This window comes from Myotis nattereri (assembly GCF_964212035.1).
Source record: "Myotis nattereri genome assembly, chromosome: X".
In the NCBI taxonomy this organism is placed as follows: Eukaryota; Metazoa; Chordata; class Mammalia; order Chiroptera; family Vespertilionidae; genus Myotis; species Myotis nattereri.
The window spans coordinates 11233443-11256077 of record NC_138078.1 but is presented as its reverse complement, the minus strand read 5'-3'; the positions used below and the strand labels follow the sequence as shown (position 1 = coordinate 11256077).

At 44.4% G+C, this 22635-nt stretch overlaps 2 protein-coding genes across 3 annotated transcripts in view; one reads left to right on the top strand and one right to left on the bottom strand.

The window, feature by feature from the left end:
- The window catches only part of MAP3K15 (mitogen-activated protein kinase kinase kinase 15), a gene marked incomplete at both ends in the record, with an annotated part of 76119 nt that extends 60019 nt beyond the window's left edge, over positions 1-16100 (top strand). Inside the window, 7 exons of the mRNA XM_081081115.1 lie at positions 7530-7713; positions 8982-9135; positions 9684-9873; positions 10538-10723; positions 11777-11882; positions 12854-13080; positions 16020-16100. Coding sequence (XP_080937241.1) covers positions 7530-7713; positions 8982-9135; positions 9684-9873; positions 10538-10723; positions 11777-11882; positions 12854-13080; positions 16020-16100 — 1128 coding nt within the window. The remainder of the gene's footprint in view (positions 1-7529; positions 7714-8981; positions 9136-9683; positions 9874-10537; positions 10724-11776; positions 11883-12853; positions 13081-16019) is intronic.
- PDHA1 (pyruvate dehydrogenase E1 subunit alpha 1) overlaps positions 15758-22635 on the bottom strand; it is a 313772-nt gene continuing 306894 nt past the window's right edge. The window contains exons 10-13 of one of the 2 annotated variants that reach the window (XM_081081169.1): positions 22185-22256; positions 20024-20091; positions 18716-18824; positions 15758-18024 (exon numbers count right to left, since the gene is read on the bottom strand). In XM_081081169.1, coding sequence (XP_080937295.1) covers positions 17860-18024; positions 18716-18824; positions 20024-20091; positions 22185-22256 — 414 coding nt within the window. In that variant the 3' untranslated portion in view covers positions 15758-17859. The remainder of the gene's footprint in view (positions 18025-18715; positions 18825-20023; positions 20092-22184; positions 22257-22635) is intronic. The other variant, XM_081081168.1, reaches the window with a different exon arrangement.

Here is a 22635-nt window from a genome sequence, read left to right as displayed (position 1 = left end):
TCCAATAGATTGAGGCATCATCTTCCTCGCTGATGATATTCAAAGAGATGGCTCATGGGTCCTTGAGAAAGACATTCCTGGAAAGAGGCTTAACTTAGCTTTTTAAAATATTGACATACGTCTCAAAGAGACAGAGAACTGACAAGTTTTCTAAAGTAAATGCTTTAAGAAAAGAGGAGTACCTCTTCCCTTATTTTCAGTGGGGAGAATTAAGCCTCTTAGTTGGAATCTGTATTTACCCTTATACTGGGTAAAGCTCTAAGGCCACATGGGTCTGTGTCTTTGGAGAACAGGTTTCTCAGCGGATTTGGAAAAGGAGGAACTTTGGGTATCCAGTGATGTTTCCTTTGTTGTTCTAAAAACCTTCCTAGAAGTAATTTTAAAAATTAATAAATAAATAAAACCCTCCCAGGGCTAACAGGAAGAGCAACCCATGTGCAGCACGGAGCGAAGGAAGGCAGCAGCCGACAGCCAGCAGCCAGGGAAGGGAGGCCCCGGCCAGCGGCTGGAAGGACCCAATCGGCCTCGGCCCTGATTTCCAGCCAGGCCTAGGGACCCTACCCATGCACAAATTTCATGCACCAGGCCTATAGTTATTGAAAAAGCATTCAACCAGAATGGGATGTGCATTATAGGCAATCTGCTAAGACAGAAATAACTGTCATCCTACATAGGACCATTGGCCACTGTGGGTGGGGTTTTACCACTGGGCATGCTCCCTTGAGGAAGAGACATGATTGATGGAGACTCCAAGGAAAGCTGATGCCAGGACAGCTCTGTGTGTCCAAGGTCAGGTCTGTGGCTTATGGCTCCATGTACACTTGGAAAAGATGAAGAGTGCTATAGCTTTAAGAGTTCATTTCTAGCACTGACCTTCTGTTTGGGCTTTTTTGTTTGTCCCAAGGCTAACAAGGAACTGGGGGATTGCAAAAGGTCAAATGGCTACTGCTTATGGACAGTGAAGTTACAGTGCCCGAAAGCAGCTTGATGGAATGTAATTCCAGAATGTGATTTCTTCCTTCCTACTTCTCAGCCTACCTTGCTATTGTAGGTCCTTGCTATTCATCTCTGCCAGGCCTCCAGTTCAGCCTCTTTGCCAGAAAGAACTGAAAGGCATGAGTGCAGCTTTGTGCCCATGAGCTGAGTCCACCTCATGGTGCTGTAGGTGCTGTGGCTGCTCTCCTCAGACCATCCCCCTGCAGGAGGTTCTCAGAACTTCCCACCCTCCCAGTAACTGTCAGGAAGCTCCAAATCTAAAAACTCAAGTCGATGAGTATCCTTTGGCACCTGCAGTCCCAATAAGATCCTGAACACCAGGACTGGAGGACAACAGAGACCTTCCCCAGCCCTTCCATGTCTATCCATGGTGGAGCCTGCTGGGCCCATTGAAGGTCTTACCTGCTGCTTCAGTCACAGGCCTTGGAATAAATAATAACTGGTGCTGAGAAAAACATCAGGGTCCACCTGAGAGCCATGGCTGACTGCTTTCTGATTGGCCAAATTCCTGCATCACTCAGAAAACCTGTCTAGAGGCTGTGACTTGCTCAGTTCATACATAGGACAAGAAGGGAGTGGCAAGAAATATTCAAAGTGATGAATAGCAAGGACCTACAACCAAGATAACTCTACCTAACAAAGCTCTCATTTAGAATTGAGGGTCAGATAAAGAGCTTCACAGACAAGCAAAAGCTAAAGTTCATCACCACCAAACCAGTATTACATGAAATGTTGAAGGGTACTCTTTAAGAAAAAGAGGAGGAGGTTAGCTAATTATCTATACAAAGTCTTTGAAAATATATTGAGGTTTTTAGGTTGGCATGTAAGGTCAGTTTTCAGTGCAAACTAGATAGCTACTATTTTTTGAAGGTTTGAAGGTAATATTTTTTTTCTTTTCCTTTAAATCTTTATTGTTGAGAGTATTACAGATGTCCCTCTTTTTTCCCCCATTGCCCCCCCTCCACCCGGTTCCCAATCCGCCCCAGGCCTTCACCACCCTACTGCCTGTGTTCATAGGTAAGATCTTTGGTTAATCTCTTCCCACCCTGCTTCCCTCTGAGATTCATCAGTCTGTTCCATGCTTCCATGCCACTGATTCTGTTTTATTCACCAGTTTGTTTTGTTCATTAGATTTCTGATTTGTTTATTTTGATTTTTAGATTCAATTGTTGATAGATAAGTATTGCCATTTTATTGTTCATATTTTAAATTTTATTTTATTGTTTAAAGTATTACAAATAGTAGTACATATGTCTCTTTTTTCCCCATTGATGAAGCAGGGGATCCCTCGGGGGTGAGGACGATGGGGCCCCAACGCACTAGGGCGTCTGCATGCATGACCCCGGGGACCAGGTTCATTGACGCAGATCCGTTTAATTGAGGAGCTACAGGGGTATATATAGCATGAGGGGACCAATCAGAGGGAGACACATTGCTATAGGCGACCAATCAGAGGGAGACACATTGCTATAGGCGACCAATGGCTGAAAGGCTGGGGTACTATGCATGTGGCTCTAGGAGTTAGTTCAGGCGGGCATTGCTACTTCCTGGTGTGCCGAGGAAGCATGTCATGGTGGAGTGTGCTCACACCATTGCAACAGCCACAGCGCTGAGACATACTTCCTGAGCTCTACTACACATTGACCTTTCCTCAGCCTCCCTGCCCCCTGGCACATGCCCTCACCCCACCCCCCCCATGTCTTGCATCCATTGGTTATGCTTATATGCATGCATACAAGTCCTTCAGTTGATCTCTTACCTTCACCCCAACCCTCCCCAGCCTTCCCCAGCCTTTCCGCTGTAGTTTGACAGTCTGTTCACTTATTGTTCATATGTGTTTGTTGCCATTTTATTGTTCATATTTTTAATCCCTCCTCCTCCTCTTCCTCTTCCTCTTCTTCTTCCTCTTCCTTGTTGATGAAGCTCTTTATCTGACCCTCAATTCTAAATGAGTGCTTTGCTGGGTAGAGTAATCTTGGTTGTAAGTCCTTGCTAATCAGCACCTTGAATATTTCTTGCCACTCCCTCCTGGCCCACAAAGTTTCTGTTGAGAAATCAGCTGATAGTCCATTCGTATGGTGCTCCCTTGTAGGTAACTAACTGCTTTTCTCTTGCTGCTTTTAAGATTCTCTCTTTGTCTTTAGCCTTTGGCATTTTAATTATGATGTGCTTTGGTGTGGGCATCTTTGGGTTCCTCTTGTTTGGGACTCTCTGCACTTCCTGGGCATGTAAGTTTATTTCTTTCATCAGGGAGGGAAGTTTTCTGTCATTTCTTCAGATAGGTTTTCAGTATCTTGCTCTCATCTCCTTCTGGCACCCCCATAATGCAAATGTTGGTATGCTTGAAGTTGCTCCGGAGGCTCCTTACACTTTCTTCCTATTTTGGGATTCTTTTTTATCTTTTTGCTATTCTGATTGGGTGTTTTTTGCTTCCTCCTATTCCAAATCATTGATTTGATTACCGGAATCCTCTACTGTTGAATCCCTGTAAATTATTCTTTATTTCAGTTCATGTATGCTTAATTCCTGACTGGTCTTTTTTCATGTCTTTGACAGTCTCACTAAGATCCTTGAAAGTTTCATGAAGATTCTTGAGTAACCTTATAACCATGGTTTTGAACTCTGTATCCAGTAGTTTGCTTGCTTCTGTTTCTTTCATTTGTGACATGTTTCTTTGTCTCAGCATTTTGGCTGCTTCCTTATGTTTGTTTCTGTTTATTAGGTAGAGCTGCTATGTCTCCTGGAATTGGTAGAGTGGCCTTGTGTGGTAGATGTCATGTAGGGCCCAGTGCCTCAGCCTCCCCAGTCACCTGAGCTGGGCACTCTAGGTGTGTCCCTGTGTGGGCTGTGTGCATAGTCTTGTAGTTGAGCCTTGATTGTGTTGGCATCACTGGGAGGAGTTGACCTCCAGGCCAATTGGCTGTGAGGACCAGCTGCAGCTATGGTGGGACAGCTGCTATGCAGGAAACACCTTTATGGAGCAGGACTTGCTTCAGTGGGACTTTGGTGCTCACTGAGTTTGCCCCTTAAGTGTGTCACTTATGGATGTATAGAGTTGTAATATGCTATGATCTGAAGTTTTCCATCAGGTGCACTGGCTCTAGGGCTTCCAGGGAGGTGCAAAGTCAGCCACTGCCTGGGGCCACCCTAAAGGAGCTATTTGTATTTGGCTTGGAGGTGCCAAGGCAAGGCTCACCTGTGAAGCAAGACAGGCTGGTGCTAGTGCCAGGTCTTGGGCCTTTTATTGATAGGTTTGGGGGCATGCTTGTTTAAGAGATTTTAGCAAAGTCTGAAGCCTAAACTAGGACAGGTCATTATATGCCAAAGCCACTGCAAACAGGTTGGGTGGGGCTTCAAATTGGATGGGGCAGGGTCTCAGGGAATCACTAGGGTGGAGCAGGAGCAAACAGATATGGCTTCTAGTCAGCTCTATGATGGGGGAGGTCCCAGCACAAGAACAATGACCCCTGGAGTACCACTGTCTGTGAGAAAGCTGCCCCTTGATTTCCTGCCCCAATTCCAGACAGTCCAGTTCCTCCCTGTATGTGTGTGGGTCCATCAGAGCCTCACCCTGATATTGGAGCTCAGAGGAAGCAGGACCTTGTAAGTTCAGTTCGTGCGCCGGCCCTTTAAAAGGAACATCTGGCCCTAACTGGTTTGGCTCAGTGGATAGAGCGTCAGCCTACGGACTCAAGGGTCCCAGGTTCGATTCCGGTCAAGGGCATGTACCTTGGTTGCGTGCACATACCCAGTAGGGAGTGTGCAGGAGGCAGCTGATCGATGTTTCTCTCTCATCGATGTTTCTAGCTTTCTATCCCTCTCCCTTCCTCTCTGTAGAAAATCAATAAAATATATTTAAAAAAATAAAATAAAAGGAACATCTGGCAGCCTCCTTGTCACTGAGCTTTAATACACTGGTTTGTACAGCCTGTAGTTAATGGGGACTTCTATTCCCAGCTCTGGAACCCTGGGATGGGGGGCTCTGGTGTGGGTATGGGGCCCCTTGTTCCTCAGGAGCTGGCTCTGCAGAGACCATCTCCCTCCTGATTAAAAAAGTGTCACATGTGGGTGTTGGACCAGCCTGTTTTGTACCTCTGCCCCTCCTACCAGTCTCAATGTGCTTTCTTATTTACCTCTCTAGTTGTAGGACTTCTATTCAGCCAGATTTTAGGTGGTTCTGAATGATGGTTGTTCTGTATTTTGTAATTTTGATGTGGTTATGGGAGGCGGCGAGTACAGGCACTTACCTACGTCGCCATCTTGTCCTATCTAGAAAGCTACTAGTAAATAACATCCCCTGTGTTCTATTTGCAAAGGCTGTAGAAATTATTTCTGGTATCTCTAGAATCCTTTAGGAAATTTTCAAGAAACTTCTGGGAAGTGTCTTAAACAAAAGGATCTGTTTTCCCCCAAAGTGACTATTAAGAATTTAATTGTACCCTCCAAAAAAATAAAGTATTGAACATCTGATCCCTAACACCTCAGAATGTGACCTTATTTGGAAATAGAGTCTTTACAGAGGTAACAAGTTAAAATGGGATCAATTATATGGGACTAATCCTATATGACTGGTGTCTTTATAAAAAGTGGAAATTTGGGCACAGAGGGAAGATGATGTGAGGAGACAGAGAGAGGTCTTATGAAAGTGGAGGCGGAAATCAGAATGATGCATCTGCAAGCCAAGGGATGCCAAGCACTGCCAGCCACCACCAGAAACTGGGAAGAAGACAGGCAGGGTTCTACCCTAGAGCCTTCAGAGAGCGAGCTTGGCTGTGTTGACACCTTGATTTCAGACATTTAGCCTTCAGAACTATGAGACTAGATTTCTGTTCTTGTAAACCACCCACTTTGTAGTACTTGGTTATCGCAGCCCTGTGAAACTAAAACAGGACCTTTGAGTTAACAGCAAAGTGCCCTTAAAACTAATGTACTGCCAGGGTGCCATCCATGATTGCTCTTTTCGTTCTGAGACCCAGGTGATGAGCTACCCCTTACTTTGGGTTCTTGTTCTGAATTTTTGTCTCTGGTCCCTCTAGTGCCCTCATGCCCCCACCTCTCAGGTAAAGAATGCTAACTGTAATGAACCCTGCATTTCAGATCTTAGGGGTTCAATTCCATCCAGCTTTAGTGTTCTCAAATTCCAGAACTTATTTTTAATATTTTACTTTATTGTGCTAAGAGCACTTAATGTGAGATCTACTCCTTAACAAACTTTTCAGTACACAGTACAGTCTTGCTGACTCCAGGTATGATGTTGTACAGCAGTTCTCTAGAACTTTCTCACCTTACTTAACTGAACCCTTATCCCCGTTGGTTAGTAATTTCCCACTCCCTCTCCCCCAACCCAAACTCTCCAGCCCACAATGAGCAGGGCATCAGAGATGGTTACTGCACCCTGGTCAAGGGACTTGGGTATGAGAAGTCAAAAGTGCATTCTCTGCAGTACCCAGATCTCACTTAGGGGAGCAAAGGAGGCCAGGCCAGCCCCTTGGGGGTGCCAGGAAGCTGGGAATGGGGTGGATCTGGAGTCAGGAGGGGCTTACACCCAGGGCTTGTCATCTGGGCTCTAAAAAGATGCAGGGAAGATTATGAACTTTTAAGACAAAAAGTCCTCTAAGGGGAGTCACCCCTGATGGGCACCATTATGCAAGATGGATGAGCAGGACTTGTGGAAGCATTCTCATGTCACATTGACGTGACAGCTCAGCCCCAACTCCTGCTCTCCTCCAAGCCACAGGGACAGAGAGTCTTTAGCAGGACAAGGATGAGCTGGCCAGAAGTGGGAGCTGAAGCAGAAACTGTAGCAGGAGCCTGAAGAGGAAAGGGCAGTGCCCCTCCTTCAGCCAGTTGTACCCCAGAGGATAAGGGTGTGGGCCATGAGGTACCAGCTCCAGGTTTGGTCTGCACATGGTTTGCAGCTGGAAGTGGGGGATTGGGGCTGTGAATGCACTTAAAGTTGAGTGGGCCATCCTTTGGGGATCCTGTGCATCAGGGAACAGACCACAGATACCTCTGAGCCCCCTAGGTTAGAGCATCCTGCTGCAGACTATAGTCCCAGCCACATCTCAGGTATCTTTTGTGTAACAAACCACCCCAAAACTATAGAAGCTAAAAACAACCACTTTGTATTTCCCATGATTCTGTGGGCTAACCATTGGCTCTCCCTCAGGTCTTACCCAGACTCAATCATGTGCTGACTTGGCTGGGGCAGGATGCTCTTGGAGGCCCTCGTCCACATGGCCCTTCACCCTGGGTGTTCCCCCAGCATAGTGGTCTCAGGGCTCTGAGAGGACTGCAACAGAAGCCCCAAGGTCTCCTAAGGCCTAGGCTCTGAAACTGCTCCAGCATCATTTTCTCCACAATCTGCTGGGCAAAGTCCCAAGAGGCCATTGTGGCTTGGATACGGGTACCAATCATTGAGGCTGCTATGCTTCATCCATCCCCAGCCCCTCAGAACTTTGTATTGAAGGTGTATACATTTGTTTTCCCTGAGGCCTCACTGTCACATTGGTCACTTCTCCCTCAAAATGCAGGTGGGGTTGTTTAAGATCCACCCTGAGATTCCAGAAGTCCTTTCAGTTGAAGCCAGAGTCTTCCTTTTATCCTGTTTTGAGCCCGATCCCCGCAAACGTTCCACTGCCGCTGACCTGCTCAAGAAGGATTTCTTAAGGCAGGTGAACAAGGGCAAGAAGACCCGAATTGTTTTCAAGCCATCAGGTGAGGCCTACTAGGACAGTTGGGTGACCCCCTGGGCCCCTGGATTCTCTGTTGCTCAAAGAGTGCCAGCTCTCCATAGTGCTAAGTGAGCCACACTGCCTATTTTCATAGAATAGTCATGGGGGTGGTGCAGCAGGTGTGGGGTTGTCCGAACACAGCCAATGAATGTGACTTCCTGACAAGGACGTAGGGAGCCCCATAGGTGACAGCGATGCCACCCACCTTGTTAAAGTCTTTTGGGGGATTGTGCCAAGGAAGGATGCCAGAGGGGCCCTAGCTGGGGTTTTGTGTCTTCCCCACCTGCAGGGCCTGGCATTTCATTTTTGGAGCCTGGCCTATTCCCTTACACGGCTCCTGACTTTGTTTAAAGGGCATGTCAGAGGAGTTTGCCTATAGTGGCTGTCTTGTAGCCCACAGCCCATTATAGCTAAGTGACCCCTTCTAGGGCAGTAAGTCCTGCTGACAATGACTTAAGAGTAACCCCTGCAAAGGAAGCACTTTGTTCTCTTTTCCCTGGTGTAGATGGAATCTGGCTGCAGGACAGAATGTCTCAGCATCTTGTTCTCAGAGCGTAACTAGCTACGTCAGTGTTTCCCATGGGCTGGTTAGAACCCAGAACCCCAGGCCCATCACAGACCTGCTGAAGCAGAAGATACATTTCACCAGGATCTTTGGGCATTTGTTTGCAGTTAGAGCAGCAGTCTTAGCAAGCCCAAGCATGTGTCCTCTCTGAGACTCCACATCTTTTTCTGAGTGGACAATTCTCCCAGCCTACTGCCTCTCTCTCTGAGCCTTCTTCCTCCCTCTCAGAGCCTCCACAAACATTCTCCCTCACTGATCCCCCGGCCTCCATCCTTTTTTAGCTCCCCCTTCTCTCTCTCTGAGCAGTGCACCCCCCCCCCAGCAACTTCCCTTTCCCCAGCATTTTTCCTGAGTCTCCCACCTTAGTGTTGTCCCTCTCTGAGCCTCCCCATAAGCATCCTCCCTCTCTGAGCCCCCCACCCCGCAAGCAACTTCCCTCTGATCCTTTCCCCAGCATTTTTCCTGAGTCTCCTACCTTAGTATTGTCCCTCTCTGAGCCTCCATCCTCCCTCTCTAAGCTTCCCTTCCAACATTATTTTCGGACCCCCACAGCATCCTCCTCCTCCTGTGTGAGCCTCTCCTTCAGCTTCCTCAGTCTCTGAGTCCTCCCTTTTGCACACTCCCTCTCTAAGCCTACCCCTACCTTTCTGAGCCTCTGCCCCTTTATGTTTGCCCCCACACAACAGGTTCCCAGGTCACTGCCTTGACCATGGGCGCATTGGGGGAATTCGTGGGCTCTAGCAGCAAAGAACATAACCCTGGACCCCTGGAGTCGGATGCCCAGCTCAACAGGTTAGAGAATGCCTGGGAGCCCATGCATGGGCTCTGCAACCTGCTCAGGTACTATCTGCCCTGTCCTTCTGCTGTGGGCCTGTAAGAGCTGCTCATTCATGGGGTGACGGAGGGGTGGGGTGGTTACAAAATACCTTCTGGGTCAAAATCAGATGGACTTGAAGGGCTTTTGTTTCTTTCTGCTGGATCTGTAGGGTGGCAGGGGGTCAACAATGCAAGGGGGAGGGCAGTGTGTTCTCTCACTGGTCTTCCCCTCCTACATCTCCCTCCTTCCCTTGTCCCCTTCTCTCTGGTCTCTTGCCCTCTTCTCCCGCCCCCTCTTCCCTTGCCCCTTCCGCCTCCCCAGTTGCCCCTCATTATCCCTTTAACCCCCTCCTCTCCCTTCCATCTCCCTTCCCCCTTTCCCCACCCTCTCCCAGCACTGCTGCTAAGAGAGAAAACACACTGCATCTCTCCTCCATCAGCCTGCCTCCTGTAATTTTATCTTCTTGAAGTTGACACTGCAGAGTCACCTCTTAGTTCCTCCCCCATGGGGTCCTAGAATACCAGCTTTGCTCAGGACACAGGGGTTGTTTGTCACCTGTGTTTGTCTGCAGGGTTCAGGATGACAGCTCAATCACAGAAGACCTGAGCACAGAAGACCAGCACTCAGCCTTGAACCCCGAGGACGGGGACCCGGATCTCTTCCAGCTGCACCAGGACCAAGAGTGTCGTGCCATCCTATGCAAAGTCCTCTGGGATGGGCAGGACCTGTTGGCTTCCAACCTGCAGGAGTACCTGGTTCAGGTACAGGCTGGGGGGAGTGTATCCAGGTCCCAGAGAAGTCCAGTGGGACTGAGGTTCGTGCTACCCTGGAACATTTGCAGTTACAATAATCACCATAAGTGTTTCCCAATGTCCATCCCTCCAACAAAACAAAAGAAAATACATGGGAGGGGGGGAGAAACTGCTGAAACCATGTGCCTAACACTGCAGTGAATCCGGCCATGCCTGGGTCAGCGATGCTCCCTGGTGGCAAATAAGCCAAATGGCAACACAAAGCCCAGGAGCTCTGAGCCCTTGAACCTGCTCTAGAGCAGCCAGTTTAGGGAGGTTATTTTAGATAAGGAAAGGTCCTTTCAGGAAGAGGCCACTGCCCCCACTCTGTCCCTTTTGAGAAAGCCTTGTTCAAGGCGGGGTCTTAAAAGGAGTTAAACGGGATGCCAGAAACATTCCTAGGCGGGCTTAGTGGCATGCGTGTGGGGGCCAGCGAGGAGGGGGGGGGGCACATAACCCTCTAACCGAAAAGATGGAGAGAATTCCAGGAAGAGAGATCCCATCTCACCTGAGGCAGCCACAGTTCTTTAGCAAATGCACAATGGACAATCTAGTTTCCCACAATACTTCTTGAATTTTGCTTCGTCTCTCGGACTTACTCAATGAAAGTGATTGTGTGTGTGTGTGTGTTTAGAATTCGGAAAAACCGCACCTCTCAGTCGACCACATCAAGCAAATAATCTGGATCCTGAGGGACTTCATCCACTCCGAGGAGAATGGAGTGATGGCATCCAGGATATCAGAGCTAAAGGTGGTCCTGAAATTCGACAGCTTTTTACTCAGTCAGATCCATCTGATACTGTTTGGATTTCAGAATGTTGTAAGTACTCTATGTGGCCCTAGAGAACATACCAGAAAGCAGGAAGCCCACTGAAGCAGCTCATAGCCAATCCCATGGGGTTCAATTACCATCTTCTTTCACAGTCCCCATCTCTTCTCACCTGTTGACACCCGAATCTGGGTTTCAGTTCTTTTAAACATTGAATATGCAATTGCAGGTGAATAGGTCAATTGCATTTGGCCACAAATAGCAGGAGTGCAGGATTTGGGAACAAGTAGCATTTGCCAGCTGAATAGATTTAGGGTTTAAGCTTGTGTCTGCCCAAACAGAGGAATTGTTTCAGGTCTGAGACCATGTCTGCCTGAGCTTTGGTGTCCCAAGCCTCCAACACAGAGCCTGAGGTTTCATAAGTGCTCAGTGAATAAACAATGGAGAGGCCCAGTGCAGTAGATTTGATCACCATACTCATCTCCTAGCCAGTGGTCGGCAAACTGCGGCTCACGAGCCACATGCGGCTCTTTGGCCCCTTGAGTGCGGCTCTTCCACAAAATACTGACTTCTGCGCACGGGCCACGAAGTTTCAATCGCACTGTACGTGCGCGCCCGCACATGGTATTTTGTGGAAGAGCCACACTCAAGGGGCCGAAGAGCCGCATGTGGCTCGTGAGCCGCAGTTTGCTGACCACTGTCCTAGACCCCAGCAGGACTTAGGGCAGTGCTTCTCAACCTTCCTAATGTTGCAACCTTTTAATACAGTTCCTCATGTGGTGACCCCCAATTTCATTGTTACAAATTGAACATAATTAAAGCATAGTGATTAATCACAAAAACAATATGTAATTATATATGTTTTCCGATGGTCTTAGGCAATCCCTAAAGGGTCGTTCGACCCCCAAAGGAGTCACGACCCACAGGTTGAGAACCGCTGACTTAGGGTCAGCTTGGAGACTCAGTCCAGAAGAAACAGAAGTAGGGTAGAAATGCAGAGCAGAATGGTGAACACTCTATCTCAGAGAGTAGAAATTAGAATTAGTAAAAACTTATTTCTTACAAGTACAGTGGACCAGAAATCTGCATTTTTGTGTTTTATAGGTGAGTAAAATGTTGAGGCACCACTTAATTAACGTCCAGTGGGTGTGTGCGATGGATCTCATCATCCAGCGAGTGGTGATGGCTGCAGTCGTCATTCTTATCTCAGGTAAGTGCCTGCTTCTCAGTCAAGGTCAGCTTCAGGCTATGGAAAAGACCAGAAATGTCTATCCCCTATGCTCAACAATTGTGCTCTCTTTCGCATCTTGGCTATACTTCCTTGCAATAAAGCAATGCTGTCACAAACCCTATGGGGCTAAGATTCTGATTCTAAGAATTTCTCCTGCACTGTATTTCTGTACCTAACCAACACTAAACTCATGACACTAACTTATGCTAAAAGTTAGCATAAATGCTACAATGCATCCTTAGGAACACTTGCTGGTTGGTTGAGAATTGAATGGTGCCTTCTCCTCAGAATCACCGTGTGGTAACTCTAGATATCTTTTGCTCTTGTCAACTCTGTGTTAGAGTTGCTTACTATTCAAGTTGATTCTCTTTCTGTGGTGACTTCTTCATGCAAAGGAAGGTTTGTGACACTTGTGTTGACACTGCCATTTCCTCTCTGGAGTTTGCTCCTTCCGTCTTTTGCCTGCTCCCCTGAATGCATGAGAGCCCTGCTCAGCTTCTAGCTTCCGGGAGAAGCTCTTTAATCCCCAGGACTCCATTAGTCCCTGCTCCAAGCAGGCAACTTTCTGTAGTAAATGTACACAGGCCAGGTTGGAAGCCTAGTTGTACCTTTTTAAAACTCCGCTTGGCTAACTAACCTAACATCTTTAAACCCCCGTTTTCTCATCTTTAAACTGGGGGTGATCACTTTTGCACTGCCAAGAACTGAGTGAAATAGTTCCTCTCCATTTTTAAAATCCCAATCCCAATACAGTGTTGCATTGGCAGGGCCACCTTCTGAACAGCCCTGTTTGCTGGCCCTGTCAATGCAACACTATATTGGGACATAGAAGCTACAGGAGGCTCTGGTCTTGTTGGAAGGAGCGAAATCCAAAGAGGAACATAAAAGCTTTTTAGTTCCTCTGGTCTTGTTGAACTGTGGTCCTTTCTTCTTCTTCCATGATTGTGAAGAGCTCCAAGCCCACTTTGAGGCCACCGAGGAAACAGAAGGGGTGAATGAGGACCCAGATGAGGTGAACCAGGATGGTCCCCCAGCAGACTCACCTGGAAGTGAAGCATGTGCAATACATGGAGGTACCAAACCCACTTCAGCACTTGTCCAGGAAGCCGAGTACCAGGAGCTCCAGCAGGATCTGATCCTCCAGCTAGACAGTCTGAGGCGGGAAACTGGCAGGTCAGTAAGGGTGGAACAATGATCTGGACCAGCAAGGCAGTTGATTTAGTTGTTGAGTGCTTCACCCCGGTCTCAGAAAAGAATCTTCACCACTAGGGAACTGGGCAAAGGGGTATTCTCAGTTTCAATGGAGAGATTAAATGCCTCCCTTTCTTTAATATTGGAAATCCAGGCCGCACAGCACTTAGCCATATTAAAGGCAGCAGCATCTTGGAGTTTTCTGTCTTTTTGCCAGATAGGAACCCTGGCATGGCCTGTGGGTACAGCAGTGGACATCTGCAGCCCACCCCTACAGAAGTAGCCAAGTTGGGGACTGGTTAGCACTCTACTATGGCAGTTGGCCCATAACCCTGACCCCAAGGAAGTTTGATCTTACCTCTTTGAATCTCTTCCTTGTGGTTTATCATGATCCCTCGGCAGGCATTCATGGACTGCCTTCCCAGCCAAGGGACCCTGGCACTGTTATGAGGGTCCCCAAGAGCCGGTCTGTTTTATTCACTTCCTGGCACATAGTAGATGCTTAATAAAATGATTCCTGTTTGCACTAGGGAAATCATATCATCAATGGATTTATGAAAAGTATAAGCCACAACTATAGCAAATTAGTTGGTATTGGTTCCAAATGATGCTTTTTTTTTTGCCCCATGATCATCCATAATGTTAATATTTAATGGGGAGAGATTAGGTGCCAGGTGTACATATTTTGGAACAGAAGCTGTATGCACCCCTACGGATCTCTAACGTTGAATCTTAGGCAGATCTAATCATTTTTTTTAGAAAGACCTGGAGTCTTAATGAACTCGTGGTGGTGGCAAAATTTTTAAAGTTTTTGAAATACGACAAATGTGAAAGTTGATAGTAATACTTAGCACTTTAAAAAATGTTTTTCTGATAAAGTTTGTAATTACCAATTCAAAAGAATATTGTATATAGGTTCCAAGGTTATTCTCCACTGTAGATATGTTACCAGTCTCCGTAGAATTAGGAATTAGTAAATAGCAGCCAGCACAATTGCAAATGCCTGATAAACATTAAATCCCTACAAAGCATGGCTGTCCTTACAGTATGGAGGTGCTTTAGCTGCCTTGGGGGCAGAGCAGGAAGATGGTACCTACTGCCCAAAGTGATACTGCCTGGGAATAACTGGTCTGTATGAGCATCTGTGAGACCAGTTCCTGTACAGCAGGTTTCTATCTCCTCTGCTTAGTCCCATGAGAGGAGGAAAGAGCTTGACTACTAGTTTCAGTAACTTAACCTGACTTGGGGAAGACAAGTTATCAGATCATTCTGGCTGAGTTCCACTGGGTTATCTTGGTTCATAGCATATTTTGAGAAAAAATATACTCCCACCCTGAGTCTTTTTCAAGGGGAGGAAACAAGGAATTTACTCATGTGCAGACTGAAACCTGTTCACAAAACTTTGAAGAAACTATACTGACCATTGGGATTGTGCTTTTTTCTCTCAATCTCTAATGTTAAAGACATATTTGAGTTGAATTGAATGGTGTTAGACTCTCTGGAATGATGGCTTTTTTTTTTTTACACCAGACTTTTGAAAAACCTACTTCAAACAGAGAGAGTACACCAGGATCTTATACGGCAAAGCCTACAACAGCAAAGTCAACAATCGTGTGACTTTCAGTCACAATTAAGATCTAATGGTGAGTGACTTTCTACTTGCTCTGACTTAATTCTGAGATACAATTTAACAGCTAATAGTCTAGCCCTAGCCAGTTTTGCTCAGTGGATAGAGCGTTGGCCTGAGGACCAAAGTGTCCCAAGTTCAATTCCAGTCAAGGGTATGTACCTTGGTTACAGGCTCCTCCCCGGCCCTGGTTGGGGCTTGTGCAGGGGGCAACCAATAGATGTTTCTCTCACATTTATGTTTCTGTCTTTCCCTCTCTTTTCCATTCTCCCTGAAAATAAATGGAAAAATATCCTCGGGTGAGGATTAACATAAAAAATTAAAATTAAAAGCTAATATTCTAGTTAACCGTGACACAATTTAGATTATTTTCTAATTAATCACTAAGTATTCCTTTAGATTCTGGAATACTAATCAATAATAAAAAGGAACTACTGGTACATTAAAAACAGAATGACTCGCAAAAGTGTTATGCTAAGTGAAAGAAGCCAGATTCAAAAGGCTATATACTATGACTCCATAAATATAGACTATTTACACAACATTCTGTTAAAGGCAAAACTATAGGGACAGAAAACAAATCAGAATGGGCAGGGGGGATTGATTACAAAAGATGTGGCTCCTTGCTACATATCTTGGGGTGATAGATATTTCTGTATCTTGATTGTAATGGTCACGACTTTGCTGCAAAAAAAGTGGGTGGTTTACTGTATAAGTTACACCTCAGTAAACCTGCTTTGTTCATTCTGTGCTGCTTACAAAAGGGCTACAGCTACCTCTTGGAATGTGAATGGATGAGGCCTGAGACAAAAATCCCACTAAAACATACTTCCTCCTTTCATTTCCAGTGCAGTTAGGGATGTGACTCCTGAGAAAAGGCATTCTAGAGATGGGAATAAGTATTTAAAGTGATACATAACCAAGTTCCAAACTAGCTAAAGGTCACAGGTAAGGATTATTTGACTCTGGACTATTGTACACCGTGTATTAGAGCAGCTGAGACAGGCTCGATTCATTTCCTTTTCACATCACATTTACATTCTGGAATAGTTTATTTCCTTGTCACTGTTCAAGTTTTATTGTTACACATCAATATACAATAAAAACAAACTTCTAATTACTACAGAGAACCCAGCATCGTCTTATGAGCAGAGAACATATCAAGAGCTTGTAGACTGGTTGCAAATGCGAGGAGCAGATGCAAATTCTATTGAAAAGGTAAATTTATACCCCAAAAAACAATCCTATGCTATTATCACAAAGGTGCTTACTTCCTATGTATTTGATCTGTATTTCAGATTGTTAAAGAAGGTTACAAACTTTCTGATATTCTTAATGACTTCACTAAGGAAGACCTCAGATACCTTGGTCTACGGTAAGAACAGCCTCAGAACACTTTGTACAATAGAAAACGACTTTTTTCATATGATTATGCTTTTAAATATTGTAGAAAATGAAGTGCTGCTACCTTTTCCTCTTCATTGAACTTAATTCCTTTTTCTATGGCTTAGAAAACTCTAAACTCTGTAGTTTTCCCAGGTTCAAGTTGGGAGTAAAGCCAAGAGATGGCAGAAGCCAAAGGCTATGTAGGAAAAGCAGGAAGGCGAAATAAGCACTCTCCCCATTCCATGCTACACCAAAACATATCTTTAAATTGCAGCCTACATTCTGGTTCCCATGTCATCTTAAATGGGCTGTTCTGTTCACATCAGCATGCCTGCATGTACCTCTAAGACAATGTCCCACTCCTGCTGGGGCACAAATGTCACCTCCATGTGCAAAAAGAACATAGTTCTATTTTAACTAAGTTTTTACAACAAGAGAAGAAATCTAGACAAGCCTACAATTATGTACTATAGTTTTTGCTGTAAGGGCTCCTAAAGAAGTATTCTGTGGTGTTGCTTTGAAGTTTTCTTTTGACTCTAAAGAAGACTCTTCTTTTTGTTTCGTAGTGGTGGGCTCCTCTGCAGGATCTGGAGTGAAGTCTCCCAGTACAGAAGACAGATTCAGGGGGCCCCGACGACCCAAGATGAGGATTAATCGGTCAGCAAAGCCAGGGGACAGAGGGAGCAATGAGCCCACATCTTCTCATACAGATACACATAAAACACCATGAATAATTTAAAAAATTGAAGTCTTAAAGAGTTAAAGAACAGAGAGGGAGCAAGGAGCTGATATCTTTGTTGTTAAAGTTTCTCATAGACACATAAGTCACCATGAAGAATTTAAAAAGTTGAAGTTCTAATGAGTTAGAGGACAGAGAGGGAGCAAGGAGCTGACATCTTTGTTGTTAAAGTTTCTCATACAGACAAACATAAAACACCATAAACAATTTAAAAACTTGAAGTTCTAAAGAGTTAATAAAGTGTTTTCACTGGCTTTCATGTTTTATGCCTCTGTTTATCAACATTTTAAAGATGAGTAGAACGGTACGTATTGTGAGAACAGTGATTGTGAGCCACAGTTTTGACGTCCAGAGTATTATGGAATTCTTAAAAATAAATTTTAAGTTACTTCAATGAAAAAAATCAGCACATCCTATATAGCACTTGCTGCAAAGATAAAACAATAGGTATTTAACAAAAAGGCTGGGAATCAGTTTTAGGTTATAAGTTAATAGTAACTGGTTAATTGCACTTTAAGTTATTTGACCTTTGAAATGATTGTGAAGTAGTCCTATTTAAAAATGGAACTGTCCTTCTACCCACTGCCTGGTTAGACAACTAAATGTTGTCTTATAGGCATGTGTGTGCATTAATGTACGTTGTTGTTAGCTGTGGGGTTTGGCCAGACGGGGGAATGAGTCCCTACCCCCCAAAAATAAGGTGGCAGAATTGGACAGGCATACAAAGAATTGTTTTTCCTTTCAATAACTAAAAAGTACCTGTTAAAATAGTGTACAAACTAGATCAAATAGAACTATTTTAAGGAAATAATCTGAAGGAAGGTTAAGCAAAGTCTGTTACCTATTTAGACCTATATAAATCTAACATAACCTTTAATGCAATACTGTATAAACCGCATGCAATTACTACCTTAATCTACATACATTCTATGGGTGAGAACAAGAAGATTTCCTTATAGTTGCTGTCAAGTAGCCCACTGAAGAGGTAACCATCCATTATATGCAGTCTCCCATTAACTGATGGACTTAAACTTGATCCACTGATTTGCACCCCGAACTTCAAAAGGTGGCTCGTTGGAGTAGATGTGATAGCCTAGTTCTTCCAAAGGTGGTTCAGGATCAGCTGTAGCAAACTGGGCAGCATCCTCAATTTCTTTCCTCACTTCAACATCAATTTCCTAAAATCAGATTACAGTTCGAGATTTTTAAATAAACACAGTTTAAGTACCAAGTCGTTGTACTCTGATCCTGTCGCTATTATAACCACAATTCTTCTACTACTAATAAATAGCTGCTATAAAGATGTTATTTAACTAAGTGACACAATGATATACCCAGGAATATTTTGTAGTACAGACATCAATATTTAAAGTACTTATACTTTAAAGCCTTCAACTTTTAAAGCCTCACTCAGCCAGTGAGGCTCAGTGATTGAGCATCAACCTATGAAATAGGTCAGGGTTTGAATTCCCAGTCAGGGCACATGCCCAGGTTGCAGGCTCGATCCCAAGTAGGGGGCGTGCAGGCGATAGCCTATTGAAGATTCTCATCAGTTTTTTTTTTTAATTTCTTCTCCCTTCCTCTCTCTGAAATCAATAAAAATGTTTTAAAAGTAATTACACACACACATCCTAGTGTAGAAACACAAATTAAAAAAAATAAAAATAATCACCAAACTATATTTCTAGGAAAAAATAATTGTGCTATTGGGAGGTTTTAACAGGCTTTGGCCAATATGACTAATGTTCTGTGATAATAGGTATTTTCCCATAAGGTAGTTCACTGAGGAGTGGCAGCTATTTTTGTGTGGAGAAATATCGATTGCTCAGGAAGGAAAGCTCACTTTTAAACCACCAAAAGTAACAATACCTTTAATTCTTCAACACTGGCAAGATTGCTATTCACCATTCTATCCTTGAGAAGCATGATAGGGTCACTCTTACTTCTTACTTCCTGAATTTCCTCTCGTGTACGATAACTACAGGGAGGGAAAGAGAATTACGTAAGAACAGTTCCAGTATAGCAAAGAGTTCTGTGATATATGGAAGTATGTTGCTGAGATGGAGCTCATCAATACCTATGTTGCTGATGGAATGACAGAATTATATTTTCAAAGCTTAAGAACTGAGCCTGCCATTTTGTAAGAGCTGCTTATATCTTCTATAGAAAACTCTATACTGGCAATTAATTCACCTGGCTTCCCCAGCATTGTGACCACAGAGACCAAGTCTTTCTTTGCATCTTTGATCTAGAGGTAGGGTCTGAGGAAAGTGGAGACTCTTTCTGTGTCAACTGTCTCACTCCCTTGAGCTCTAAATTTCACGTAGGTGGGGACAGTGGCGATGATGGTTCTTGGTAGTGATAATCACGGACTTTGAAGCAGTAGAATGTCAAGCAGGAAATAAATGTGCCTTTCTCTTCTCCCTTAAGACCCTGGAGAAGTGTGGCCAGCAAAAACTTGCATAACAGGTTTTCCAATTCTTGAATCCCTGTAATACATCCTTGTCCCACGCATTACTTGAAATAACACTAAAAGGACTACCATTTTTTGAAAAAAGAATTACATAAAGTGCATTTGTCCATATAAGTTGCTCTTTATATTTTCCCTTAGAATTCCTCCACTCTACACTCAAAGGCTTGCTATGGCTTACTTTGACTAAATCTGCTACTACTGTGTCACTCTCTGGGACCACAGCATTATGTGCCAGAATTACTAATTGACACACAAAACTCCTACCTTCTAGTGTACCCTATCTCTTTGTGACTCATCTATTTCAACATACTGAATGCCCCATGTGCCAGCTGGCCTCACTCCATACCAGCTAGAACATTTTCAAATTCTCACTTTAGAAAAAATAATGCCACGAAAAAGAATCTGGGATAATTTACTACACCATCAGACCTGCTTTATGGAAAAATGTCTCTCGGCAATTTTATTTTATTGCCGCTGATGCTAACATGTAGATATTATATAGTAGGGATTTTTCAGAATACTTTCTATATTGGAAACACTTTATTGGGAGGCACTGCTTTCCAGCCAGGACTCAAGTTTACTTGAAGCCAACTAGTGTCTGACTTCAAAAGCAAATGTTGAAATGCTTTGCTTTTTCATGTGAATAGCACCATTCATAGCACATCCCACTTTAGACACCATGCTCCTATTTCCCATGACCATACCTGACTCCAGGATCACTCATGCTGTGTCCATGGTAACGGTAAGTCTGCAGCTCCATTAGTATAGGCCCCTAAAACAGAACCCAAGGGAGATTAGGCAAGACCACAGGCACAACACACCAACAATCAATGGCCTCAAATGCACACACTTGCGGGATCAAACATATTCTCAACAGATCCATAAATCAGGTGAGTTGTCAGGAATTTCTTATTAGTTGACTGCTGCTTATCTGTTCTCATTTCTAATACAGATTGAGTGCATGTTTCTTCATTCTCATTTTAAACATGAACCTGCCCCAATTTGTTGGGAATAAAAAAGGCACTTCGCATATTACAGAGCCTACTGATGTTAAAGAATGTTTGTTCCAACAGTGTTGCATTTGTCACAGAATCCTATAAAAACAGCTTAAATTTAAGGAAGAAAAACCTATTAGGAAGCAGGTATGGCAGCAGAAAGGGGGATGGCATTTATCTTCAGGGTCACTAAGCTAGTCTTTCTCCTCCAATCACAGGTGACATCTATAAGCATACTGATCCTTTTAAAGCACTAGAGGAAAATACTAAAACTAACAAAATAAGATTAAGGCAAATCTCCATGTCTACTGGAAAGCACAAAAGGATAGAAGGATAGGAGAACTAAAGATAGGCTGGGGAGGTGAATTTCCACCTCACATCCATTTCAGGTATTGTTCCGTAGGGGCGAGCAACCAATTCCGCTGCATTCAGATCTGGCCAGTGTGTAACAAGAAGCTGGCAGGTACCCTGATACTTGACCCCATCTGTCTCTCTGCCGGGAGTTTGGCCAGCCTGGCTATAACCCGGTAGCCTGCTCATAAAACACTAGCTCCCTACAAGAACAACCCTTTCAGGAGGGAAGTGAATCTAGGATCTCTGGGCAGTTTGGTGTAATAGTTAAAAAGGGAGATTCTGAGTCCAAGTGCTTGGGTTCCAAGCCTAGTGTAATAGATACTAGCTATATACTCTTAAGTATTCTGTTTCCTCATCTGCAAAACAGTAATAACCTAACTCAGAGTCATGCCAATTAAACACTTAAAAAATAGTGCATTACCTGACATATGTCAAGCCCTCAATAACTGTCACCTCTTCTTTCTGTTATGTCATCCAGCAGCCATTTGGAAGTAGAGTGGGTTTGGTAAAGGGGGCGGTGATAAGGGGCTTTCCAGACCTTCCCCAAATCCAAGATAAAGCTTTGGTCAGGCTGGGAAAGTCAACACATGCTACAAACCACTGATCCTGTTTCCATGTGGGGTTAGACCCCATATCTTCTTTCAGAAACTGGGAGGGGCAGGGTACCCAGCTTCCAGGGCCTGGACCCCTAGCCCTGCAGTCCTGATGTAGACTGCTGAGCCTGCTGGCACCAACCTGCCATCTTCACCATGCTCTATTTTATTCTTGTTTTCTCTTCTTTAACTGCTCTGCATTTCCCGGCTGCTTTACCCCCCTTCTTTCATTTTCATCACTGCTAGCCAAATCTTAATTTACATTACTGCCCGGACACACATACAGAAGTCACTGAAAGGTGAACCTCTGGGCATGCTTTCTGGGCTGTGGAACATTGATGTAGGGAAAACATCTTTCCGCTAGCTCTGATGGTACATATTCCTTGTCAGGCCAACCTCACTGTCCTCTCCATTGCATAACTGAAAAGTCAAGATTCTTAGGACTGAAACAGCAAGACCAAGATTATATACGTCAACCATAATATTTGATTTATAGAAGACAAACTTATACTGAATGCCTATTATTTAAGCAAAGTTCTCTGCTGAGCATTGCAGGGATCCCCAATCTGTTCACTCCAGCTTATAGTTAATGGGGGGTTGGAGGCACATAATTAACCAAACCAAAAGGCAAACTAGATAAAGTATCACGATGAAGATAGACAAAACGCTGAGGAAGCCCTGGAAGATTTACCCCAAATGGGAGCAATGTGGAATGTTTCCCAAGGAGGTAAGCTACCAAGACAACACTATTTATAAAGGGATCTGATTCACTTGACTGGACTCTACTTCTATCTTATGCACCTCAGTCAGTAGCTACCCTTGCATACCTATGACAGACATGGGGGAGGCAGCAATCTTTTAACTTTAAGACAGATAAACATCACTAGCAATCTCTAGCCCAGAGGCCTCAGATAAAGTCTTACCTTTCCAGCCCTACAATGGGCAGCTGCAAACTTTGTTGCCTCCCGGACACATAGGACATCCATTCCATCTACCTGTTAATACATGGCAAAGGGGCAAAGTATAAATCAAACTGCCTAAAAGCATTTTAACTCTACGTGAGCTGTTCCTGCATTAAGAAAATAGAACTCTTGCCCTGGGTAGTTTGCTCGGTGGTTAGAGCACCAGCGCACAGATCTTAAGGGTTGCAGGTTTGACCTCCTGCCTGTGAGGTGCATGCTGGAAGCAACCAATCGATGTGTCTCTCTCCCATTGCTGTTTCTTTTCCCCTCCTCTGTCCCTTCCACTCTCTCTAAAAAATCAATGGGAAAAATATCCTCAGGTGAGGATTTTAAAAAAAAAAAACAACGAAAATACAACTCTTCAATTTGTCTGAAATTGTCAAGTACACACACAGAGGCATCGAGCCATGAA